Genomic DNA, 22,843 nt, shown 5'->3' with positions numbered 1-22,843 from the left:
CCCTCTCTGAGTGAGCCGGGCCAGTGGTCGGGATGCAGCCCAGCCCCAGGCTGCCGCCGGGCCTCCACCGTTGAGACCCTGCACTGTCTCCAACCGCTGGTCCGCTTACCGGCCCTCTGTCCGACTCCCTCTGCTTTGCTCCACAGAGTGAACAGAGGCCAGGCTCGGCAACAACCTCTCTGGGCTGGTTCTCGTTACCACGGCAACAAGCCAGGCCTGTAGTGCTGGTAGATAGTAGATCGACTCTTGATTCACTCTCCATTGCTGATGTCTCTGGGGGAGGTTAACCTTGTATTCCGCTTGGGTAACTTATAACCCAGCAATATGAATATTGAATTCACCAATCTAGGTAACTATAACTATATAACCATATAACAATTACAGCACGGAAACAGGCCATCTCGGCCCTACAAGTCCCTGCCGAACAATTATTTTCCCCTAGTCCCTGCACTCAGACCATAACCCTCCATTCCTTTCCCATCCATGTACCTATCCAATTTATTTTTAAATGATAAAATCGAACCTGCCTCCACCACTTCCACTGGAAGCTCATTCCACACCGCTACCACTCTCTGAATAAAGAAGTTCCCCCTCATGTTACCCCTAAACTTCTGTCCCTTAATTCTCAAGTCATGTCCTCTTGTTTGAATCTTCCCTACTCTCAATGGGAAAAGCTTGTCCCCATCAACTCTGTCTAACCCTCTCATCATTTGAAAGACCTCTATCAAGTCCCCCCTTAACCTTCTGCGCAATATACCTCGGTACACATGACAATAACTAAACTAAACTACATAACCCTCCTTCTTCCCCCATGGACACTCCCCTTCTTCCCCCTCATCTCCCCTGTGCCCAACCTGGACCCCCATCTAATTCTTCCCCCTCACCCTCCTCCTCCCTTTCCACCTGCATTCCTTCCTCTAGCTTCACAATTTGCGACTCTTCAATTCCTTTTGTCTTACACCTTTTAACTTTTCATCTCTGGACTTTGTCCAACTAACTGCCTATCTAATCCCCCCCCCCCCCCCCCACCTGTATTACCTGCCCCCTCATGCTTTCCAGCCTTCTTCCCCATTACCCCCCACCTCCGAGCATTCAGTCTGCAGAAGGGTCCCAACCCGAAGCGTCACCTATCCATGTTCTCCACAGATGCTGCCTGACCCATCCAGCATTTTGTGTCTTCTTTCATGAACCATATTGATCACTCTAGTTCCATGTCATCCCACTTTCTTGTCCACTCCCTACACACTAGGGGCAATTTACAGAGGCTAATTCACCTAACCAACCCGCACGTCTTTGGGATGTGGGAGGAACACAGAGCACCCAGAGGAAACCCTCCCGACGACAGGCCGAGCATGCAAACTCCGCACAGGCAGGACCCATAGTCAGGATCAAACCCGGGTCTCTGGCATCGTGAGGCAGCATCTCTACCGCTGCGCCACTGTGCTGTCCCAGACGATAAGGCAACACCATCATCACATGGAAACAAGACTATGAGACAAATTAGGTAATTGCTGATAGGTTTCAGGTTCGATACTCATCGTATACTGTGCCTTATCACAAACGAAACCCCCAGAAACCCCCAGAAAAAAAGCCTGTGACCAACCCAGAGGATTTGCATTTGTGAACAATTAGAGTTGTCCTTCAGTTAATCTCGGCCGTGAATAGGCAGATTGAATCACCTGGATGTTTAATCATTTTTGTGTAAGCCTAATGGGGGAACATCTTAATTTGCCAGTTAAACATTAAACCCAATTGAAACTGCTACTGCAAGTCAAAATACGTACTATTTCCTTGTTGCTGGGAGCATTGCTCTCAGCTCGACAGGTGGGGACAACTCAGATAGAGATAAGAGACTTGGATCTTTGCAGCGCCTTCCCCGAGATCTAGGCATCGTAAATCACTCTGCAATCACCGATGTTCTCAGTGAAGTGGAGCAGAGTAGTAACATGGTGGCCCCAGTCCAATGTTGGCCTGATGAAAGTCTCTGGCACACCAATTGGCACGTGAGCCAGTGACTCATCCTGAATGAAGATAGGCATAAAGTGCCGGAGTAACTCAGCGGGTCAGGCAGCATCTCCGGAGAAAAAGGATGGGTGGCATTTCGGGTCGGGACCCTCCTTCAGACTGAAAGGATAGGGTAGGGAACTGGAGGTAAGAAAAGGCTGGAACAAAGCATGACCGGCAACAGATGACCAAGGATTGGCCTACTGTTGGCTGGGGAAGAGGTGATAACGAAGGGATATTAGGATGCAGACAGTGGAACTAGTGGGTGATGAGGGTGTGGGAGGGGGGGGGTCGGAGGGAATGCAGGAGTTACTCAAAATTAGAGAAATATACATTCATACCACTGGGTTGTAACCTCTGGATTCTACTCCTCCCCCCCCCCCCCCCCCCCCCCCCCCCCCCCCCCCCCCCTTGTATCCTTGTATTTTTTGGTAAATTAACACCTGCAGTTCCTTGTGTCTCCAACTAAAAACCCACTTCTCAAACTCTTCCACCTTTTTATGCTCAGCAGCATCATCTTGTGTGTAGGAAGCAACTGCAGATACTGGGTTCACACAAAGATGGGCACAAAATGCTGGGAACTCAGCGGGTCAGGCAGCATCTTCGGAGAAAAGGAATAGGTGACCTTTCGAGGTTGAGGCCCTTCTTCAGAGCTTTTGACCCGCCTGAGGAAGGGTCTCAACCCAAATCGTCACCTATTCCTTTTTCTCCAGAGATGCTGCCTGACCAGCTGAGTTACCCCAGCATCTTGGGTCTATCTTCAGCATCATCATTTTGCTGGATTCATACATTGATTTTAAACGGCTTTGGTTTTTATTGAAGACATTAGGGTTGACTTGCTCTGCAGTGGCAAGGCTGCACATTGCCGTGCCGTCTTGGCTGAATGGCCTTTCTTGTGGGATCTGCACTCACAAGATGGAAGGGTCTCATCTTTGGACACCCTGTGCGTAGGGGAGAGGGTAGGGCTGAAGGTGTCCTGGTTGGGTTGCTCCTGGGCCTGGCCAAGATGGCCATCCACGAGTCATGGCGCCAGACAGTGGAGGGCTCTACCCGAGTCGGCTGCCTGCCCCTTTTCCGGGGATTCGTCCATGCCCGGGTGCGGATAGAAAGGGAATACGTCCTGTCTACGGGCACCCCGAGGGAGTTCCTCGACCGCTGGGCACTGAGGGGGGTTGAATGTATCCTGGACAAGGATTGCGATATAGTTGTTTTGCAGTTGCTTAGCATATTTGTTCGTCTTGTATTATGGTGGTGTTTTGTTTAATTGTATTGTAAATACTATTTTAATATTTTAATAAATAGTTTTGATTAAAAAATGTTTTTTTTTAAAGTTGGAAGGGATGATGTGTGCGTGTGTGTGCGTGTATGTTCAATGGTTCAGTAGTTTTGTCACCTATGCCCAGTGAGTCTATAGTCACATGTACAGAGGTACAGTGAAAAGCTTTTGTTGCGTGCTAACCAGTCAGTGGAAAGACAATGCATGATCTATCACAACACATTGAGATTCTTTTGCACAAACCACAAATGCACAGTCGACATATTTTGGCGCCATTTACAAAGAAAATAAAACAGTCCAAAGTCCCCATGCTGGAAGCACTGGAGCCCCCCCGATGCAGGTAAGCCCCAGCCTGCTGCTGGCCCGTGACCCGACGTCCCTCTCCTCGCCCGACCGCTCTGTGTCTCGGGGTTGTCTCCTGCAGCCGACCTTGCAGGCACTGGACCTATTCCTCACATCCACCGTCGCCAGCACCTCCCTCCGCCTCGACTTTGTGTGTGTGCGTGTATATCTGTTTGTGCGTGTGCATATCTATGTGTGTGTGTATATCTGTGTGTGTGTATATCTATATTTGTGTGTATATCTGTGTATGTGTATATCTATGTGTGTGTGCATATATCTGTGTGTGTGTATATATGTGTGTGTGCATATACCTGTGTGTGTGCATATCTATGTGTGTGTATATCTATATATATGTGTGTGTGCATATCTGTGTGTATTTGTGTGTGTGTGCATATCTATGTGTGTGTGTATGCATATCTGTGTGTGTATGTGTGTGTATATCATGTGTGTGCATATATATGTGTGTGTGCATATCTGTGTGTATTTGTGTGTGTGTGCATATCTATGTGTGTGTGTATATGTGTGTGCACATCTGTGTGTGTATATGTGTGTGTATGTGCATATCTGTGTGTGTATCTATGTGTGTGTGCATGCGTGTGCGTGCATGCCTGTGTGTGTATCTATGTGTCTGTGCGTGTGTGTTTGTCATATCTCTTGCGGAGCCTGAGTGTGAAGCCACAATGTAAATGTATATTTCCCATAGAAGTATCTCGCACCATATGGGCACCATATCACTTAGCGGCAATCATTTGAATGGGAAGATTTTTTTCTGCTCGAAACGTTATCACCGTCTCTCCAAGGGAAGAGCAAATGACAGCGACCATATGTGTTTGGGTGTTTGAGCTGAATCGTCAATGAGGGAAGCAGCTGGATGTGCCTGCTCCGACTCTGCCTTTCATTACACTAATGTAACCCTCCGACTCCTATTGCAATCTGCAGCGTGTCACATTACTCAGTGCATAGATAATGGAAGCCATTTCAATTACCGGGTCCACTGCTGACATTAGCACCAGTCAGACTTTGCAACCCATTCCCATCAACATTAGCCAGCTTTCATTGTCTTTGATTCTGCCCAGGGACATTTGCTGCCGTGCGATTATCTGCATAACTGTGTAGCTGGCTGTTGAGTCGAAACTTGTGCAGAGTTTGCAAGTGTCCGTGTGGGGATGGTGTGTGTACGCACATGACTGCAGGCGCATGTTTGTGTGAGTGCAGGTGCAGATGTGAAGGTTTGCATGCTTGTGCGCATGTCTGTGTGTGCACATGTATGTGTGGGTGTTTGTGAGTGTGCAACATGAGTGTGGGTATGCAGGTGGGTGGGTGTGCATTGTTTAGTGCATGCATGTGGGTGTGAGAGGTGAGTGCATGCAGGCACGAGTGTGTGCTTATGTGTTGATGGGTATATGTATAGAGTGTATGTATGTGCCCTCGTGTTTGAGTGTGCGTATGTGGCTGTGTGTATGTGCACGTGTGGTTGTGTATGTGTGTTTAATGGGTGTGCGGGGCTGTGTGTCTTATGCACGTGCGCGCCTTCATGTATGTGTTTTTGCGCGTAGGTGTGTACATGTGGCAGTGTGTATGTTCACGTTTGGTTGTGTGTGTGACTGTGCGTGGCTGTGTTTCTGTGTGTGTGTGAGGCAGTGTGTGGATATGTGTGTGTGTGCGACTGTGTGTTCGCACACACGCGTGACTGCGTGTACGCACATGTGGTTGTATGCGTTGTATGTGTGGCTGTGTGTGTGTGTGTCCGCGCATGCATGTGGCTTTGTGTGTGTGAGTGTTCGCATGTACGTGTATGTGATTGCATGTGCACACACACGTTGCTACCTGACCACAGGATACGTGCAGGAACTTGTAGCAGGGCGTTTCCAGGCAGGATATCTCTGCACTAAAGCCGGCTCTGGGAGTTACTGCTGAGAGGACAGGTTTCTTTGTGAACCCTTTCACCGTGTATTTTCCAGATTATCAATTCAAACCACATTTAGGTCTCCGTGCTAACACTCTTATCTTAAATTAACCACTGAACCAAAAGGGTTAAGGACATTTGGACAGGAAACATGGAAAGGAAAGTTCCCAGGGATACGGGCCAAAGTTGGACAGGTGAGACTCGTGTGGGTGGGGCATTTTAGTCAGCGTTGACAAGTTGGGCCAAAGGGCCTGCAGCCATGTTGTATCACTGACTCATCTTGGTTGGCATGGGGACGTTGGGCCGATGTGGCTATTTGCACGGTATGACTATGCCAATGGGCTATCATTACTCAGGCATCAGTAAATAGTCTTTTTGTTCAGTGTACATTAGCGGGCTATTCAACCAGAAGAGTTTCACCTTGAATCCACATTGTAGAGTTAAAGTCTGCATTAAAGCCCCTTATATTATGGCATAAACTGCTGAAGTAATAAAAGGGGTCACGTAGCATCTCTGGAGAACATGGATAGGTGATGTTTCCGGTCAGGACCCTTCAGAATGGTGCCATTCTGCGGCATCATTTTGCAAACAGCATAACTATGTTTACAACCCTGTTGTGCTGCTGCAGGGAAGAATTGCATTGTTCCCTTTTGGTACATACTGGACTAAGTGGGACCCCTTGAGTCCCAGTCACACAGGAGGTCTGTTCTCCCAATGCAACCCATTCCCCAACGCAATATTCCACCACTCACCCATAGCTCATTTCCACTCATCCCCAAGCACTGCCTCCCCTCCTCTTCATGTGTGGGAGGGGAGGAGGGGGGGGGGGGAAGTGGGGTGTGTGGGCAGGTGGGGTGGGAGGGGAGGAGGGGTGTATGTGGACGGGGAGGTGTAGGAGGGGGAAGAGGGATGGTGTGGGGGGGAGGGAAGGTGTGTATGGGCTGGAGGGGGGAGGAGGGTGTGGGGGGGGTTGGAGGGGTGGTGGGGGGGGGGGGAAGAGTTTGTGTGAGGGCGGAGGGGTTGTAGGGGCTAGGGGTGTGTGTGAGCGGGGGGGGGGTCTTGTGTGGGGGAGGGGGGGTTGTGGGGGGTCAGGGGTGTGTGTAATGGGGCTTGTGGGGGAAGGGGAGTTTGAGCGGGGGGGGGGGGTGGGTGAGCTGTGTGGAGAAAAGAAGACGGGAAGAGAGGGGGGGCATCACGGGGGAGAGGGAGGAGCCAGCGAGGGGGACCAGAGGGGTAGTGGCAGGAATTGGTGGTTTGGTGGTCGCTGGTCGTTCTCCTCCACTGGGATCAGAGTCTCCGCTTTCCGTTTGCCGACATCGGCGATATCTCCGACTGCGCTTGGGCTGGGCCTCCCATGCTGGGCTGGGTCGGATTTCCAACGCTGGGCTGCTGCTTGGGGCGGGGCTGCTGCTTGGGGCAGGGCGGCTCCGAAAGTCCCGTTGGAAACTTTCGCTGGCCATCCTCAGCTCCACTAAAGACGCGATGGCGCAGGAAGGGGCGGGCTGTCCCGGGGAGTGACAGGGGGAGAGACTAATCCGCGCGGCGCTGGAAGGCAGAAGATGAGATCGATCTGCGCACGTGCGATTTTTAAGATTTTTAAACCTCGCTAACTTTTACGACATTCAACCGATCGGAACGAAACTTGGTGCAATGTCAGCATAGGAGAATGGCGAGTGAACTGGCGAAAAATCGTAGCGCTATCGTGAACTGTTTTTGTGCAAATAGAATGACCGCCTAACTGGAAGATAACAAGATCAGAGTTTTAGTTATGTATAGATAGATAACAATAAAACACTCCAGACTTTTTAAGCTGATCCAAACTGCTGTGCAAATGGCAACAGCATGGAGAGTCGGGCTGAATGGTCTCATCCTTTTCTGGTCCTCCGTTTGACTCAGTCTGAATCTTCCTAGTAAGTTAATAGCGACTTCTGAGACTTGGTTGTCCAGGTAACATAATCATATATACATTGCACCATACCACACCCATGCAACGTGTTGCTGAGAGTGGCGTGACACTCTACACTTCACGATTATTTCACAGCAAGCGAGTTTTATTGTCGTATGTACCGAAACAGAAATCCTTGCTTTTATCTGGTTGCTATTATAGATGCACGCTATTTATTAACTAAAGTAAATTTTACAGTTGGCTGACTTGTAACAGGGTTCTGTATTTGTAAGTAGAGTCATAGAGTCATACTACATGGGAGCAAGTCCTTCAGTGCCAGCCATTATCAGTTTAGTTTAGAGATTCAGCATGGAAACAGGCCCTTCGGCCCACCCAGTCTGCGCTGACCAGCGATCACTCTATACACTGGCACTATCCTACACACTAGGGACAATTCACAGCTTGACTGGTGAATGCAGAGATTAGTTTTAGTTTTTAGTTTAGTTTAGAGATACAGTGCAGAAACATGCCGTTCGGCCCACTGACCCCCATACTCTAGCACTATCCTAGCACAATAGGAACAATTTACAGAAGCCAATTAACCTTCAAATCTGAACTACCGTCTACCTAATAGAAGACCCTCGGGCTATCATAAATTGGACTTTACTTGACTTTATCTTGCACTAAATGTGATTCCCTTTATCCGTTATCTGTGCACTGTGGATGGCTCGATTGTAATCATGTATAGTCTTTCCGCTCACTGGATGGCACGCAACAAAAAGCTTTTCACGGTTCCTCGGTACACGTGAGAACAATAAACTAAATGATGACATGGTTGATACTTTATTGTCACATGTACCTAGGTACAGTGAAATGCTTTGTGTTGCCTAAGACCAGGTAAAACGAATCTAAACTCTCTCTCTGTCTCTGTCTTCCACCAGGCCAACTTGCCCCTGTTGCAGAGGGAACTGCTGCACTGTGCCCGCACTGCCAAGCAGACACCAGCCCAGTACTTGGCACAACACGAGCATTTGCTGCTGAATGCCACCGCCACGTCGCCCGTCAACTCAACCGACCTCCTGGAGGTCAACGAGAACGGCAAGAGGAGCAGCCCAGAGAGGTAGGTCGAATCCTGGCTGGTCGACACACCTGCCAACCCCTCACCTCTAGTTTATCCTTTCCCTCACACACGTGACGTGAAATGAAGACCAGACCTCCTTTTTGAATCCCAGACCACGGATTCTTAACATTGGCCCTATATCAAACTTAGAGCCATCTGAAGATGTTGTCCGTACTATTAACAACCTAGTCAATTAAATTACAATGACGTTGTAATTTAATCCTTTAAACCCTGGTAACTCTTGCACAAGGCTAACGCTCTCTCGCTGCACCCCCCTCTATGATTCCTTCTATATCTCTAGTTTCCCTTTCCCCAGGCTCTCAGTCTGAAGAAGGGTCTCAACCCAAAACGTCACCTTTTCCTTTCCTCCAGAGATGCTGCCTGACCCGCTGAGTTACTCCAGCATTTTGCGTCGATCTTCGACCCCTCTGTCCATGTCTTCATAAACTTTACCAAAGCCAATGAATCTACAAACCTGCACGTCTTTGGAGTGTGGGAGGAAACCGGAGCACCTGGGGAAAACCCGTGCGTTCACAGGGAGAACGTACGAACTCCGTACAGACAACACCCGTAGTCAGGATCGAACCGCGGGTCTCTGGCGCTGTAGGCAGCAACTCTACCGCTGCACCACCTTACCGCCCCTGCCGAGGCAGATACTATAACAACAATTAAAGACATATACGGAGAGGTACATGGGGATAGGGAGGATTTGGATATGGGCCAAACATGAGAAGATGGGACTACCGTAGATAAGGTATCTGGGTCAGCCAAAGGACGTGTTTCATGCTGCATAACTCAGTGACACTAATCAATAAACATCACTCCCCAGTTACGTTCGCTAGTGGGGAAACCTCATTTTATGCACGTCAATTATGCCTTTTCTGTTCCCAAAAGAAGCAGTCCCTCCCTAGTCAGTGCTTCCTAGTAACGAACACTCCGCCCTGACAACAGTTCTATAAACCTTTACACCCTGCCAGTTGGTCACACCCTTGGAGTAATGCGATGATCTGACTGTACCTGTTCCTCCAGGTGTGACCTTAGACTTTACAGGTAGAAACTGAAAAAATAATTGCAGGGGTAGGCCATTCGGCCCTTCAAGCCAGCACCGCCATTCAATATGATTATGGCTGATCATCCAAAATCAGTACCCCGTTCCTGCTTTTTCCCCACATCGCTTGGTTCCGTTTGCCTGAAGAACTAAATCTAACTCTCTTGAAAACATCCAATGAATTGGCCTCCGCTGCCTACCGTGGCAGAGAATCCCGCAGATTCACATCTCTCTGGGTGAAAATGTTTTTACTCATACAGATATAGCAGGGACACAGGCCCTTCGGCCCACCGAGTCCATGCTGACCAGCGATCACCCAGTACAGTAGCACTGTCCTACACACATGTGGAACCATTTGCAATTTTACAGAAGCCAATTAATCTACAAACCCACACGTCTTTGGACTGTGAGAGAAAACCGGAGCACCCGGAAAAAACCCATGTGGTCACAGGGAGAATGTACGAACTCAGTCAGCACCTGTAGTCGGGATTGAACCCGGGTCTCTGGCGCTGTAAGGCAGCGATTCTCCCACTGTCGCCCTAACATGACCATGCCTGCATTGGCTCTGAATTGCCTGCACCAATGTAAAGACAACTAGTACTGGAAACATTTGTCAGGCCTGCAAAAGTGGTGCAGCCAGTAGAGCTGCTGCCTTACAGCGCCAGAGAGCCGGGTTCAATTCTAACCTCAGGTGCTGTCTGTACGGAGTCTGTACGTTCTCACTGTGACCGCGTGGGTTTTCTCCGGGTGCTCCGGTTTCCACCCACACTCCAAAGACGTACAGGTTTAGGAGGGAATCTTATTGAAACATATAAGATTATTAAGGGATTGGACACGGTAGAGGCAGGAAACATGTTCCCGATGTTGGGGGAGTCCAGAACGAGGGGCCACAGTTTGAGAATACGTAAGGGGTTAGACCATTTAGAACGGAGACGAGGACAAAATTCACCCAGAGAGTTGTGAATCTGTGGAATTTTCTGCCTCAGAAGGCAGCGGAGGCCAATTCTCTGGATGCTTTCAAGGGAGAGTTAGATAGAATTCTTAAAAGATAGCGGAGTCAAGGGATATGGGGAGAAGGCAAGAACAGGGTACTGATTGTGGATGATCAGCCATGATCACAGCGAATGGTGGTGCTGGCTCAAAGGGTCGAATGGCCTACTCCTGCACCTATTGTCTATTGTTAATTGGTGTCTATAAATTGTCCCTAGTCTGCAGGTTGTGCTAGTGTATAGGGTGATCGCTGGTCGGCGTGGACTCGGTGGGCTGCAGGTCCTGTTTCCACGATGTATCGCTAAAGTAAAGTAAAATACAAACAGACTTTGTTTTTGGAAACTAAAGTAGTGTTGCCTTGCTTTGGATGAGCCAAGTGTACAGAAGTCCATGTTGCCATCCAGCACTGGGAATCCTCAAGTGATGCAGTATGTATTTGTTTCAGCTGATGAGAGAGCTCAGTGAGATTGGATCTGATCCAATCGGCATTTGTCCAAGTTTCAAAATGCAGAGGAGAGTGGCTTGGGCGAGGGGGGGGGGGGGGGGGGGGGGGGGGGGGGGGATGAGGGGGGACGAGGGGGGGATGAGGGGGGTGGAGGAGGTGGGGGAGTAATTGACATTCCAGTCAGATTACAGAATAGAAATACCAGAAACAAATAATTCACCAGAACTGGACAAAGCTGTTGATGACTGGACAAGGCTGATGACAATGGCCATTAGATCTGGATCAGTCCATGGTTCGGCTTAGGCTCAACATTGAGTCCCACTAACTGAAATGTTTCAGAGACCTATGGTGCAAGTCTAGTCATGCTGTAGGAGTGAACCCTCTGTAGAAGGCTTAGGTAGGTCGGCATGTCCCCAACTCTCACCAACTTCTACAGATGCGCCGTAGAAAGCATTTTATCAGGATGCATCACAGCATGGTTTGGGAACAGCTCCATCCAAGACTGCAAGAAATTGCAGTGAATTGTGGACGCAGCCCAGACCATCACACAAACCGACCTCCCTTCCATTGACTCCATCTACACTTCACACTACCTCGTCAAGGCCACCAGCATAATCAAGGACCAGTTCCAGACCTGGTCACCCCCTCTTCTCCCCTCTCTCATCAGGCAATGCAAGAGGTACAGAAGTGTGAAAATGCACACCTCCAGATTCAGGGACAGTTTCTTCCCAGCTGCTATCAGGCAACTGAACCACCCTATAACCAACTAGAGAGCAGTCCTGAGCTGTTATCTAACTCATTGGAGACTCTCTGACTATCTTCAGTCGGACTTTACTGGACTTTATCTTGCACAAAACATTATTCCCTTAGTTATCTACCAGGCGATTGTAATAATGTATAGTCTTTCTGCTGACTGGTCAGCATGCAACAAAAAGTTTTTCACTGTTCCTTGATACATGTGACAATAAACTAAACTAAACCAATCCTAAACTTCACCCTATACTCAGTATTACAAAGGTGTTGGCAGAAAAGAAAATATTACTCAAGAGAAAAATCTAGCTAAAGTCTATTTTTTCTGTTTGGAACAGCGAAGGTTGGTGAATATGAAAGTGTGTGTAAGATTATAAGGTTGCAGAAGTAGGGTCTTGACCCAAAACCTGTTAAGCTGCTGCAAGTAAGAAGTTCATTGTATCGTTGTCAATACAATGACATTCAGGGCGGTACAGTGGCGCAGCGGTAGAGTTGCTGCCTTACAGCGTCTTGCCTACACTAATATCTATGCCTTTTATATATCAGATCTCCTTTCAACCACTGGCATTCCAGGGAAAACTATCCTGGTCTTGCCTGCTTTCTCGGGGCAACTGTAAGGGCAGTGAATGTTCTCGTGGAGGCTCCTCACCAACAGGTCGTGTTTGTAAACGGTGTTTCAACCTTCTGAAAGCGTTGACTAATGTACGTGATATTCTTCCCTCAGGACCAAAGAGAACGGCTTTGACCGAGATCCTCCAGCCAAGAGGGTGTGTACCATCAGTCCCGCCCAGCGGCACAGCCCAAGTGTCTCCTTACCACCCCCACCCAACGGGCAACTGCACCCAACTCCTCCCCCCCTGCAACACTACAGCCTGGATGACGTGGCCATGAGCCACCTATACCGAGACCCACAGAGACTTCCTGAATACAGGGACCGGCACAGACATCACGGTGAGTGGGGCATCGAGTGGCAGAGGCACGGGATGGGAGCAATCTCGATCGCCTCAACGCTTTTCATGTATAGGAGCATAATTGGGCCATTTGGCCCGTCAGGTCTACTCCGCTATTCAATCATGGCTGATCTATCCTTCCCCCTCAATCCCATTCTCCCGCCTTCTCCCCATAACCCCTGACACCCATACTAGTCAAGAATCACGATCACCGCCTTAAAAATATCCATTGACTTGGCCTCCAAACCCTTCTGTGCCAAATAATTCCACAGATTCCTTTCTAAAGGTGTGCCCTTTTATTCTGATGCTATCGCCTCTGGTCTTAGACTCTCCTACTCGTGAAAGCATCCTCACCACACCAACCCTATCCACGCCTTTCACTATTTGGTAAGTTTCAATGAGGTCTCCCCTCATCGGCCTTGGCTGGTTCTTTGCATCTTTGCTAAGAGCAGCTGTGGAGAGAGCCTGTATTGCCGTATGTGCACAGTGAGTATGTACAATCAGTCGCTACAGCAGAGGAATGAATGGCTCAGTGGTTTTTTATTACCAGATGTACCGAGATACAGTGAAGTTCTTTTTTTTGTTTACAATTCAGTGAACTATTCCTATCCATAAACACAATCGCTGATTAAGTACACAGTGTATAGGAATATCTCATTGAGGCCATATACAAGTCGCCAAGTTTTGGTGCCATTTTCAAAGTCTTAATTCGTACTTAATCTGGGATTGTGTTTATACGTAGTAATAATTTACTGAAATGTAAGCAAAAAAAGAATTTCAGTGCACCTCAGTTACGTGATAATTTAAAACCATTGACCATTGATCCATTCCTCTGCTGCAGCAACAGATTGTAACACCCACTATGCGCATGTTGCAATAGAAGCTCTCTCCACAGCTGGCCAGAAAGCTCCATTGTCCTGGCTGCAGGGCCTCCATCCATCACCTCAATCCTGATCGTCCAGTGAACCAGAGGCCCAGTGAACCCAGAGCTCCCGCAACGCGACTTCTCCAGCCCGTGTCGCGGGGGTTGGAACGACCCGGACCGGGACCGTACATCACCTGGCGCGGCTTCATGGCCGTGGGACTCACCATCGCCCGTGGGGGTTCCAACCTTGTACTTTCAGACCGGGAGCGGGGCCTTAAATCGCCCCGCGCGGCCTAAAATGGCCGTGGGACTTATCATCACCCGCCTGGGGCTTGGACATCGGGAGAGAAATTGAGAGCAGGGGAGAGAAAAGACTTTGCCTTCCATCACAGTGGGTTCACTGTGATGGATGTTTGTGTGAATTTAATTGTGTGTATGTCTGTAGGACATTGTCTTTGTTTGTATGGTTGTGTAAACGAAATTTCGTTTGAGTCTCACTGGGGCTCAAATGACAATAAATTTGTATTGTACTGTATTGTATTGTCCCTCTCCTCGCCCATCCACCATCAGCCTCTGTGCCCCGGGGGGTGGGGTTCCTGCAGCTGATCTTGTGGGCACAGAGGCCCTTGAGCCCACAGTATCGAGTCAAGGCAAGAGTAGAGACACAATGTGCTGAGCTAACTCAACGGGCCGGGCAGCATCTCCGGAGAACATGGAGGGTGACGTTTCAGGTCGGGACTCTTCTTGAGACTGAAGAAGGGTCCTGACCCGAAACATCCTCTAACCATGTTTTCCAGAGAAACTGCCTGACCTGCTGAGTTCCTCCAGTATTTTGTGCCTCCTCCTTTGTAACCCAACATCTGCAAGCATCAAGTCAAGTGTGTTTAATTGGAATATATATCAACAATGAAATTCGTACTTGCAGCAGCAATAACAGGCCTGTGGGTTAGTGACGTGTACTGAGGTACAGTGAAAACCTTTTTATTGCATGTCATCCAGTCAGCGGAAAGACTACACGTAATTACAGTTGAGCTGTCCACGGATACAGGGTAAAAGGAATACCATTTAGTGCAAGATGCAGTCCAGTAAAGTCCAATTAAAGGTAGTCCGAGGGTCTCCAATGAGGTAGATGGTAGGTCAGGACCTCTCTCTAGTTTGTTGATATGATGGTTCAGTTGCCTGATAGAAACTGGGAAGAATCTGCCCTATAATCCGGTGGTGTGCATGACCCAGGTTGGGCCAAAGATCCTGTTTCCTCACTGTGTTATGTTATTGTTAAAATGCCTTAAACCATGATCTTCCTTCTTTCTGTTTCCGATGCAGTAGGGTCTCGTGGGGTCTATCAGGAAGAAATGATTGATCACCGACTGACTGATCGAGAGTGGGCAGAAGAATGGAAGCATTTGGATCATGTGAGTACTCAATTCTCCTGCTCGCAAAGAATTGTTGGTGGAGACTATTTAACGGTATGCGTATTCTGGCGTTTGGAACAGTTACCATGTTCAATACTCACTGCCCTGCTTTTAATCCATTACTCATCGTCATGTTTAAAATTAAACACTGTTTAAAATTAATGACAGAAGCAGATTGAACCTCCTAGTGTCATAGTGTGGAAACAGGCCCTTCGGCACAACTTGCCCACTGCGACCAACATGCCCCGTCTACACTAGTCCCACCTGCCTGCATTTGGCCCATATTCCTCTAAACCTATCTTATCCAAATGTACCTGTCCAAATGTTTTTTAAACATTGTGATAGTACATGCCTCAACTAACTCCTCTGCCAGCTCATTCCATACACCTACCACCCTTTGTGTAAAAAATGTTGCCCCCCAGGTTCCTATTCAATCTTTCCCCCCACACCTTAAACCTATGCCCTCTGGTTCTTGATTCCTCTACTTTGGATAAAAGACTGTACATAAAGGTGGTACGGTGGTGTTGCGGTAGAGTTGCTGCCTTATAGCGCTTGCAGCGCCAGAGACCCAGGTTCGATCCCGACTACAGGTGCTGTCTGTACGGAGTTTGTACGTTCTCCCCGTGACCTGCGTGGGTTTTCGCCGAGATCTTCGGTTTCCTCCCACACTCCAAAGACGTACAGGTTTGTAGGTTCATTGGCTTGGCATAAGTGTATGTAGTGGTATAAGTGTGTGTAGGATAGTGTTAATGTGTGGGAATTGCTGGTCATTGCAGACTCAGTGGGCCAAAGGGCCTGTTTCCGCGCTTATTCTCTAAAGTAAACTAAACATTTACCCTGTGTATTAATCTGCAGTTCAGGGAGGGCATTTATAATCCCAATCCCTTACTGAATGGGATTTTGCATTTTCCCCAAAGGGTACGTGAATCTGAAAGGTTTAGAGGAATAGGAGCCAAATGCGAGCAAATGAGACTAGCTTAGCTAGGGGAACTTGGCCAGCATGGACCAAATCTAGTTTTAGAGATACAGCGCACAAACAGGCCCTTCGGCCCACCGAGTTCACACCGACAAGCAATCCCCGCACATTAACACTATCCTACACACTAGGAACAATTTATCATTTATACCAAGCCTAATAACCTACAAACCTGTACGTCTTTGGACTGTGTGAGTTGGGTGGTCACGGGGGCAGAGTTGTTGCCTTACAGCGAATGCAGCGCTGGAGACCCGGGTTCGATCCCGACTACGGGTGCTGTCTGTACGGAGATTGTAGGTTCTCCCCGTGACCTGCGTGGGTTTTCTCTGGGATCTTCTGTTTCCTCCCACACTCCAAAGACGTACAGGTTTGTAGGTTAATTGGCCTTGGTAAATGTATAAATTGTCCCTAGTGTGTGTATGATAGTGTTAATGTGCGGGGATCGCTGGTTAGCACGGACCTGGTGGGCCGAAGGGCTTGTTTCCACCCTGTATCTCTAAACTAAATTAAAGTAAACTAATCTAGGAAAAAACCCAGGGTTCACGGGGCGAGGATACAAAGTCTATACAGAACCCGTAGTCAGGATCGAACCTGGGCCTGTGGTGCTGTAAGGCAGCAACTCTACCGCTGTGCCACTGTGCCGCCCCCAGTGGAACTGTTCTCATGCTGTATGACTCTATGATTAATTGATTGAAAGAAACAGCATAGAAGCAGGCCCTTCGGCCCACAGAGTCCATGTGGATCTTCGATCACCCGTTCACAGCAGTTCTATCCCGCTTTCTCTTCCATTCCTTACACACAAGGGTCAATTTACAGAGCGCCAATTAACCTACAAACCTGCAAATCTTTGGGATGTGGGAGGAAACCAGAGCACCCGGGGGAAATTCACGCGGTCATAGGGAGAACGTGCAAACTCCACAAAGACAGCACCTGAGTTCAGGATTGAACCTGGGTCTCTGGCGCTGTGAGGCAGTAGCTCTACCAACCTGCTGCATTGTGCCTATGCACTGAGTGTGGGAGAAGATGGAAAACTGAGTAGATACCCTTTTCAAGGCTTATGCTTCAAAGCATTTAATCAAGGAATTTTGTATTTTACATTCTTGGAACCTCTAAGAACCAGTGTAAAAATATCCATAGACTTGGCCTCCACAGCTGTCTGTGGCAATGGATTCCAATGGGCAATGAGTGAACGGGCAATGAGACCCCATGGACACCACAGGTTCATTTTCACGGGACGCCGGGACATGTAACCCTGGAAAAGGGACGGGCGCTCAGTGTGGTCTGCTTTCTGCCGTGATCCATGAATGGCCAGCTTGGCCAGGCCCAGGAGCAAACCAACCAGGACATCCTCTGATCTACCCACTCCCCTCCGCCCTGCGTCTTCAAAGATTAGCACGGCGGGACTGAAGTGGAGCCAGAAAGCGAGGAGCAGCCCCTTTAGATATTTAATCGGAGGCTGACATTGTGTTTACTTCCAGCTCTTGAACTGCATCATGGACATGGTGGAGAAGACGCGGCGGTCCCTGGCCGTGCTCTGCCGCTGCCAGGAGGCCGACCGGGAGGAGCTGAACTACTGGATGCGGCGCTACAACGACACGGAGGACGTGCGTAAGGGCAGCGGCGTTCACCTGCGCCAGCTCAGCCCCGGCAACGCGGACATCATCCAGTCTGGTACGTAGTCCAAACCCAGCTTCCCACGGGTGGATTCAATAAACGCATCTTCAGTAATCTGGCTCACAATTGAGTATGAAATCTCGAAGAAGAGGGAGGCACGATGCCGCAGTGGTAGAGTTGCTGCCTCACAGCGCTGGACACCCAGGTTTAATCCTGACTGCGGGTGCTGTTTGTATGGAGTTTATGCATCCTCTGACGGACCGGGAGGGTTTTCTCTGGGTGCTCCAGCTTCTTCTCGCATCTCTAAAACGTGCGGGTTTGTAGGTTATTTGGCTTCTGTAAATTGTCCCTTGTGTGCAGGATAGAACTAGTAAATGGGTGATTACTGGTTGGCGTGGACTCTTTGGGCCGAAGGGCCTGTTCCCACTTTATATTTTTAAATTAAGCTGAAAAGGGGCAAAATGGGACTGGCTTAGATGGGCATCTTGGTTGGCATGAACGAGTTGGGCTGAAGGGCATGTTTCTGTCTTTTATGACAGACTGTGAGAAAGGGGATTTTCTCTGTAAACTGGAGAGCTTTGTCTAATAGAACATTTGATGAAAACAAAAGCCAGGAAAAATTGGCAGCACAATGTGCCAGAGACCCGGGTCCGATCCTGACCTTGGGTGCTGCCTCTGTGGAGTTTGTACGTTCTCCCTGTGACCGTGTGGGTTTCCTCTGGGTGTTCCGGTTTCCTCTCGCATCCCAAGGATGTGCAGATTTGTAGGTTAATTGGCCCTCTGTAAATTGACCCTGGTGTGTCGGGAGTGGATGAGATAGTGGAATAACAGAACTGGTGTGAACAAGTGATCGATGGTGCACCAAGGGAACTGTTTCCATGCTGTAAATGTGTAGCACAGTGGTGCAGCTACCTCACACCTCCACTAACACTGGTTCAATTCTGACTTGTGTGGAGTTTGCATGTTCACCCTGTGATCACGTGGGTTTCCTCTGGATGCTCTGGGCTCCTTCCACACTCCAAAGACGTGTGGGTCGGTAGGTTAATTGGCCTCTGTAAATTGTAGGCCAGTGGTGGACTCCAGGAGGCGGGATGTCGGGAAAGTGGGGTGAGTCAAATAGAATGAGTGTAAATGGATGTGTGCTGGTCGGCATGGATTCAATGGGCCAAAGGGCCTGTGTCTATGCTGTATGATCCCATGCATAATGTGAGCTCTCTGTGGATTTAGCTACTGTCTGTAGTTAAACAGCGGCCAAGACTGGATAATTGCCGCGGATTCCATTTTTGCACCAAGATTAAGGGCTTTTACCTGATTAATCTTTTCCTTTGGACTCTCTCTAAATTTCTTTGAAATGTTTTTCTATTTATTGGGCTGAGGGATTTTATTGCTGGTGAAAATGATGTTTATTCTAGGTGTTAATCAGTACCAGTGTCGCTGCTAGAGGCCCAATGTACTTATAGATGCTGGAATCGTGGGCAAAACAACGTGTTTTTTTTAATTCATGTGGATCAATATATCTTATTTCATGAGAATTTCGTCTTATAAAAGAATAAACAGTTAATGTAGACACAAGGAATTGCAGATGCTGATTTACAAAAAAATATACAAAGTACTGGAGTAACTGGCTTATCCATTCCCTCCACAGATGCTGCCTGACCTATTGGGTTTGGTTTAATTCAGAGATACAAGGTGGAACCAGGCCCTTCAGCCCACCGAGTCCATGCCGACCAGTGATCCCCGCACACTTACACTATACTACACCAGGGACAACTTACAATTTTACCGAAGCCAATTAACGTACAAACTCCGTACAGACAACACTCGTAGTCAGGGTCGAACCCGGGTCTCTGGTGCTGTAAGGCAGTTGCTCTACCGCTGTGCCAAAGTTCCTCCAGCACTTTGTGTGTTTTGCTGGGAATTAGAGCTGCCTGCCTGCCTGCCTGTTAGGGTGCATGGTTTGGTTTACAGATTCAGCATGGAAACAGGCCCTTCCATTTACTTACAGTTGGTTTGTGTCTCTGCAGAGCTTCTTCGGGAGATCAATCACCGGCCTTCAGCTGGGTACGTCCCCGATGACATTTGGAAAAAGGCAGGTAAGCCATACAGGAGATCAGTCAGCATCTCTTGGCTTAGATGAAGGCAGCTAGTCTGCCTTGCACACAAGAAAAACAAAACAGGTGTGTGACAAATCAGGGGCAGGTTTGGCCCATCTGGCCTTTCAACCCTACTTTGCCACTCAATAAGATCATAAATCGACTTCCTCATCTTCCCAGTGAGTCAGCATGATTCACACAAGACCCTGCCAGAGTTTCAAACTCGCTCTTTTATCAACCAGGGCTTTCAAAAATAAAGGCCTTTCAATTTATTTTTGTTACTGCAAGCGAAAAACACTAAAGATGATATAAAGTGCTGAAGTTACTCAACAGGTCAGGCAGCATTCCTGGAGAACATGCAGAGAGGTAGAGTTGCTGCCTTACAGTCCCAGAGGATCGGGTTCGATCCTGACTGCGGGTGCTGTCTGCACGGAGTTAATACATTCTCCCTGTGACTGCGTGGGTTTTCTCCGGGTGCTCCGGTAAACCAGCATCTTCAGACTTCAGAGATACAGCATGGAAACAGGCCCTTCAGCCCACCAAGTCCACACCGACCCATACACCAACACTATCCGACACACTGGGCAATTTTACAAAAGTCAATTGTCCTACAAACCAGCACGTCTTTGGAAACTGGAGTAGCCAGAAAAAACCCACGCCGTCACAGGGAGAATGTATTAACTCCGTATAGACAGCACCCATAGTCAGGATCGAACACGGGTCTCTGGCGTTGTAATGCAGCAACTCTACCGCTGTGCTGCCCTCAAAGTTCCCTATAGTTCCTTGTTTCTAAAGACTATGTTAAGTTGTTTAATAGAGTATCATTAACCAAGAGACACGATTACTTGTCAATACCCATGGTGGTGTGTGATTACTGCAAGGATGTTAAATGAAAAAAAAAATTTCCAAGACCCTTTTTCTTGCCAATTTCCAAAGAAGCTTTCAAATAGTTCTCTAGTTCTCAATCAACAGTGCATTGTGAGCAGTTAGACCTTTGTCATACAAACAGTGTTGTACTTCAGGGGCGGCATGGTGGCGCAGCAGTCGAGTTGCTGTCTTACTGCGCCAATTGACCCGGGTTCGATCCTGACTACGGGTGCTGTCTGTACGGAGTTATTGTACGGAGTACAGTGACCAATAACACTTGTGCTATTCCACAAGATAATGCCGAGGAAAGAGTGCATGAAGGTATGTGGTGGAAATTGGGCGAGTGAAGGAAAACACAAGCAGGAGGGAATGCACCGAGCGATGCCGGTGTGAGTTTGCAGTTTGATATTTCCTCTGGCGGTTTGGCGGTTTGGCGGATCAACAGCTGCTGTGCAAAGGCTTGGCGGTTATTTTGCAGAAGGCAGCATTCCATACTGCGGGGGAGGGGAGAGGCAGAGAGCAAAAGAGCAGAGGATGGAAGAAAGAAAGCTGTCACGCTGTCTCACCTGCAGCAGATCCACCATCTGCCAACCCAGAGCGGAATTAGCGCCAAGTCTGACTGCCCAACACCTTCTGGGCTTCTGGTTCTCGTGAGAGTTTATGTGTGTGCCGTTGCCATCTGCAACTGGTAATCTCATCAAAGCACACTGGTGTCAGGCACCTGCCCTTTATTTACTTATTTAGCTTGGCTTAGAGATACAGCTCGGAAACAGAGCCGAGAAAGGGCGGCATGGTGGCTCAGCGGTAGAGTTGCAGCCGCGCAGCGCCACTCAACCCGGGTTTAATCCTAACTTCGGATGCTGTCTGTACGGAGTTTGTATGTTCTCCCCATGATCTGCGTGGGTTTTCTCCGGGTTCCTTCCCACAATCCAAAGTTTGTTGTTAATTGGCTTGGTATAATTGTAAATGGTCCCTGATGCGTGTCGGATAGTGTTGGTGTACACGGATCGCTGGTTGGTGCTGACCAGGTGGGCCGAAGGGCCTGTTTCCATGCTGTATCTATAAACTAATCTAGAACTAAAGAAAGCCCCTCCCACACTCAGTCATCCTGCTAGTTCCATTGTTTGCCTCCATATATCCCTTTGTTATCACTTCTTCCACAGCCAACAATGGAACATTGTGGGCTCCACCTTTCGTTGGCCATTGGTGCCGGCTCTGATTTGTTTTGATTTAATAGGAACCTGGGGGGTTCTTTTACACAAAGGATAATGAGTGTTGGAACGAGCTGCCGGAGGAGGTACTTGAGCCAGGTACTATCGCAACCTTTAAGAAGTATATGGCCAGGTACATGGATAGGACAGGTTTAGGGATATGGGCCAAATGCAGGCAGGTGAGACTAGTGTAGATGGGACATGTAGGTCGATGTGGGCAAGTTGGGCTGAAGGGCCTGTTTCCATGCAGTAAGACACTATGACTCTATAACTAATCTAAAGCAATTTTAAATTATTCCATTTGGCTGTGAAAATGTTTACACCATCTATTGGTGGTTTGATAAAGGCTGAACACAGTGTGAAGATTGTATTGGTTTAAAATGTATTTGATGTGTTGAAATACTAATTATTTCAAAATATATTATAGATATATTTATCTTGCACTAAACATTATTCCCTTTATCCTGTACCTGTACACTGTGGATGACTTGATTGTAATCATGTATAGTCTTTTCGCTGACTGGCTAGCACGCAACATGAAGCTTTTCACTGTACACATGACAATAAACTAAACTAAGACTAAGATGACGGGAACTCCTCTTCATCGTTGAGCACCCAATGTGGCCTCCTCTTAGAGTTGTTTCTGTCTCTCCTCGGTGAACAGAAGAAGCCGTCAACGAGGTGAAACGCCAGGCGGTCTCGCAGCTGCAGAAGGCCGTGACCGAGGCGGAGCAGAAAGCCTACGAGATGATCACGGCGGAGAGGGCCAAGATGGAGCAGAAGATAGCGGACGCCAAGCGACAGGCAGCGGAAGATGCCTTCACGGTCATCAATGAGCAGGAGGACACCAGCGAGGTAGGACATCCCCTAGCCGGTCCACTCACACTAACGAGGGGCATCATGGTGGAGCAGCGGTGCAGCTGCTGCCTTACAGTGCCAGTGTTCCAGGTTCGATCCTGACTACGGGTGCTGTCTGTACGGAGTTTGTACGTTCTCCCTGTTTTCTCGGGGAGCTCCGGTTTCCTCCCTCAGTCCAAAGACGTACAGGTTTGTAGGTCAATTGGCTTCTGTAAATTGTACCTAGTGTAT

General features: G+C 48.5%; 1 protein-coding gene across 3 annotated transcripts in view; it reads left to right on the top strand.

Moving 5' to 3' along the window:
* LOC129707298 (protein CBFA2T2-like) overlaps positions 1 to 22,843 on the top strand; it is a 100,174-nt gene that overhangs the window by 67,974 nt on the left and 9,357 nt on the right. For 2 of the 3 annotated variants that reach the window (XM_055652236.1, XM_055652234.1), the window contains exons 5-10: positions 8,355 to 8,533; positions 12,491 to 12,717; positions 14,905 to 14,993; positions 17,448 to 17,640; positions 19,608 to 19,676; positions 22,419 to 22,609. In XM_055652236.1, the coding sequence (XP_055508211.1) occupies positions 8,355 to 8,533; positions 12,491 to 12,717; positions 14,905 to 14,993; positions 17,448 to 17,640; positions 19,608 to 19,676; positions 22,419 to 22,609 (948 nt within the window). The remainder of the gene's footprint in view (positions 1 to 8,354; positions 8,534 to 12,490; positions 12,718 to 14,904; positions 14,994 to 17,447; positions 17,641 to 19,607; positions 19,677 to 22,418; positions 22,610 to 22,843) is intronic. The other variant, XM_055652235.1, reaches the window with a different exon arrangement.

The sequence above is a fragment of the Leucoraja erinacea genome, chromosome 21 (genome assembly GCF_028641065.1).
Source record: "Leucoraja erinacea ecotype New England chromosome 21, Leri_hhj_1, whole genome shotgun sequence".
Classification (NCBI taxonomy): Eukaryota; Metazoa; Chordata; class Chondrichthyes; order Rajiformes; family Rajidae; genus Leucoraja; species Leucoraja erinaceus.
This window is presented reverse-complemented; position numbering and strand designations above follow the sequence as displayed.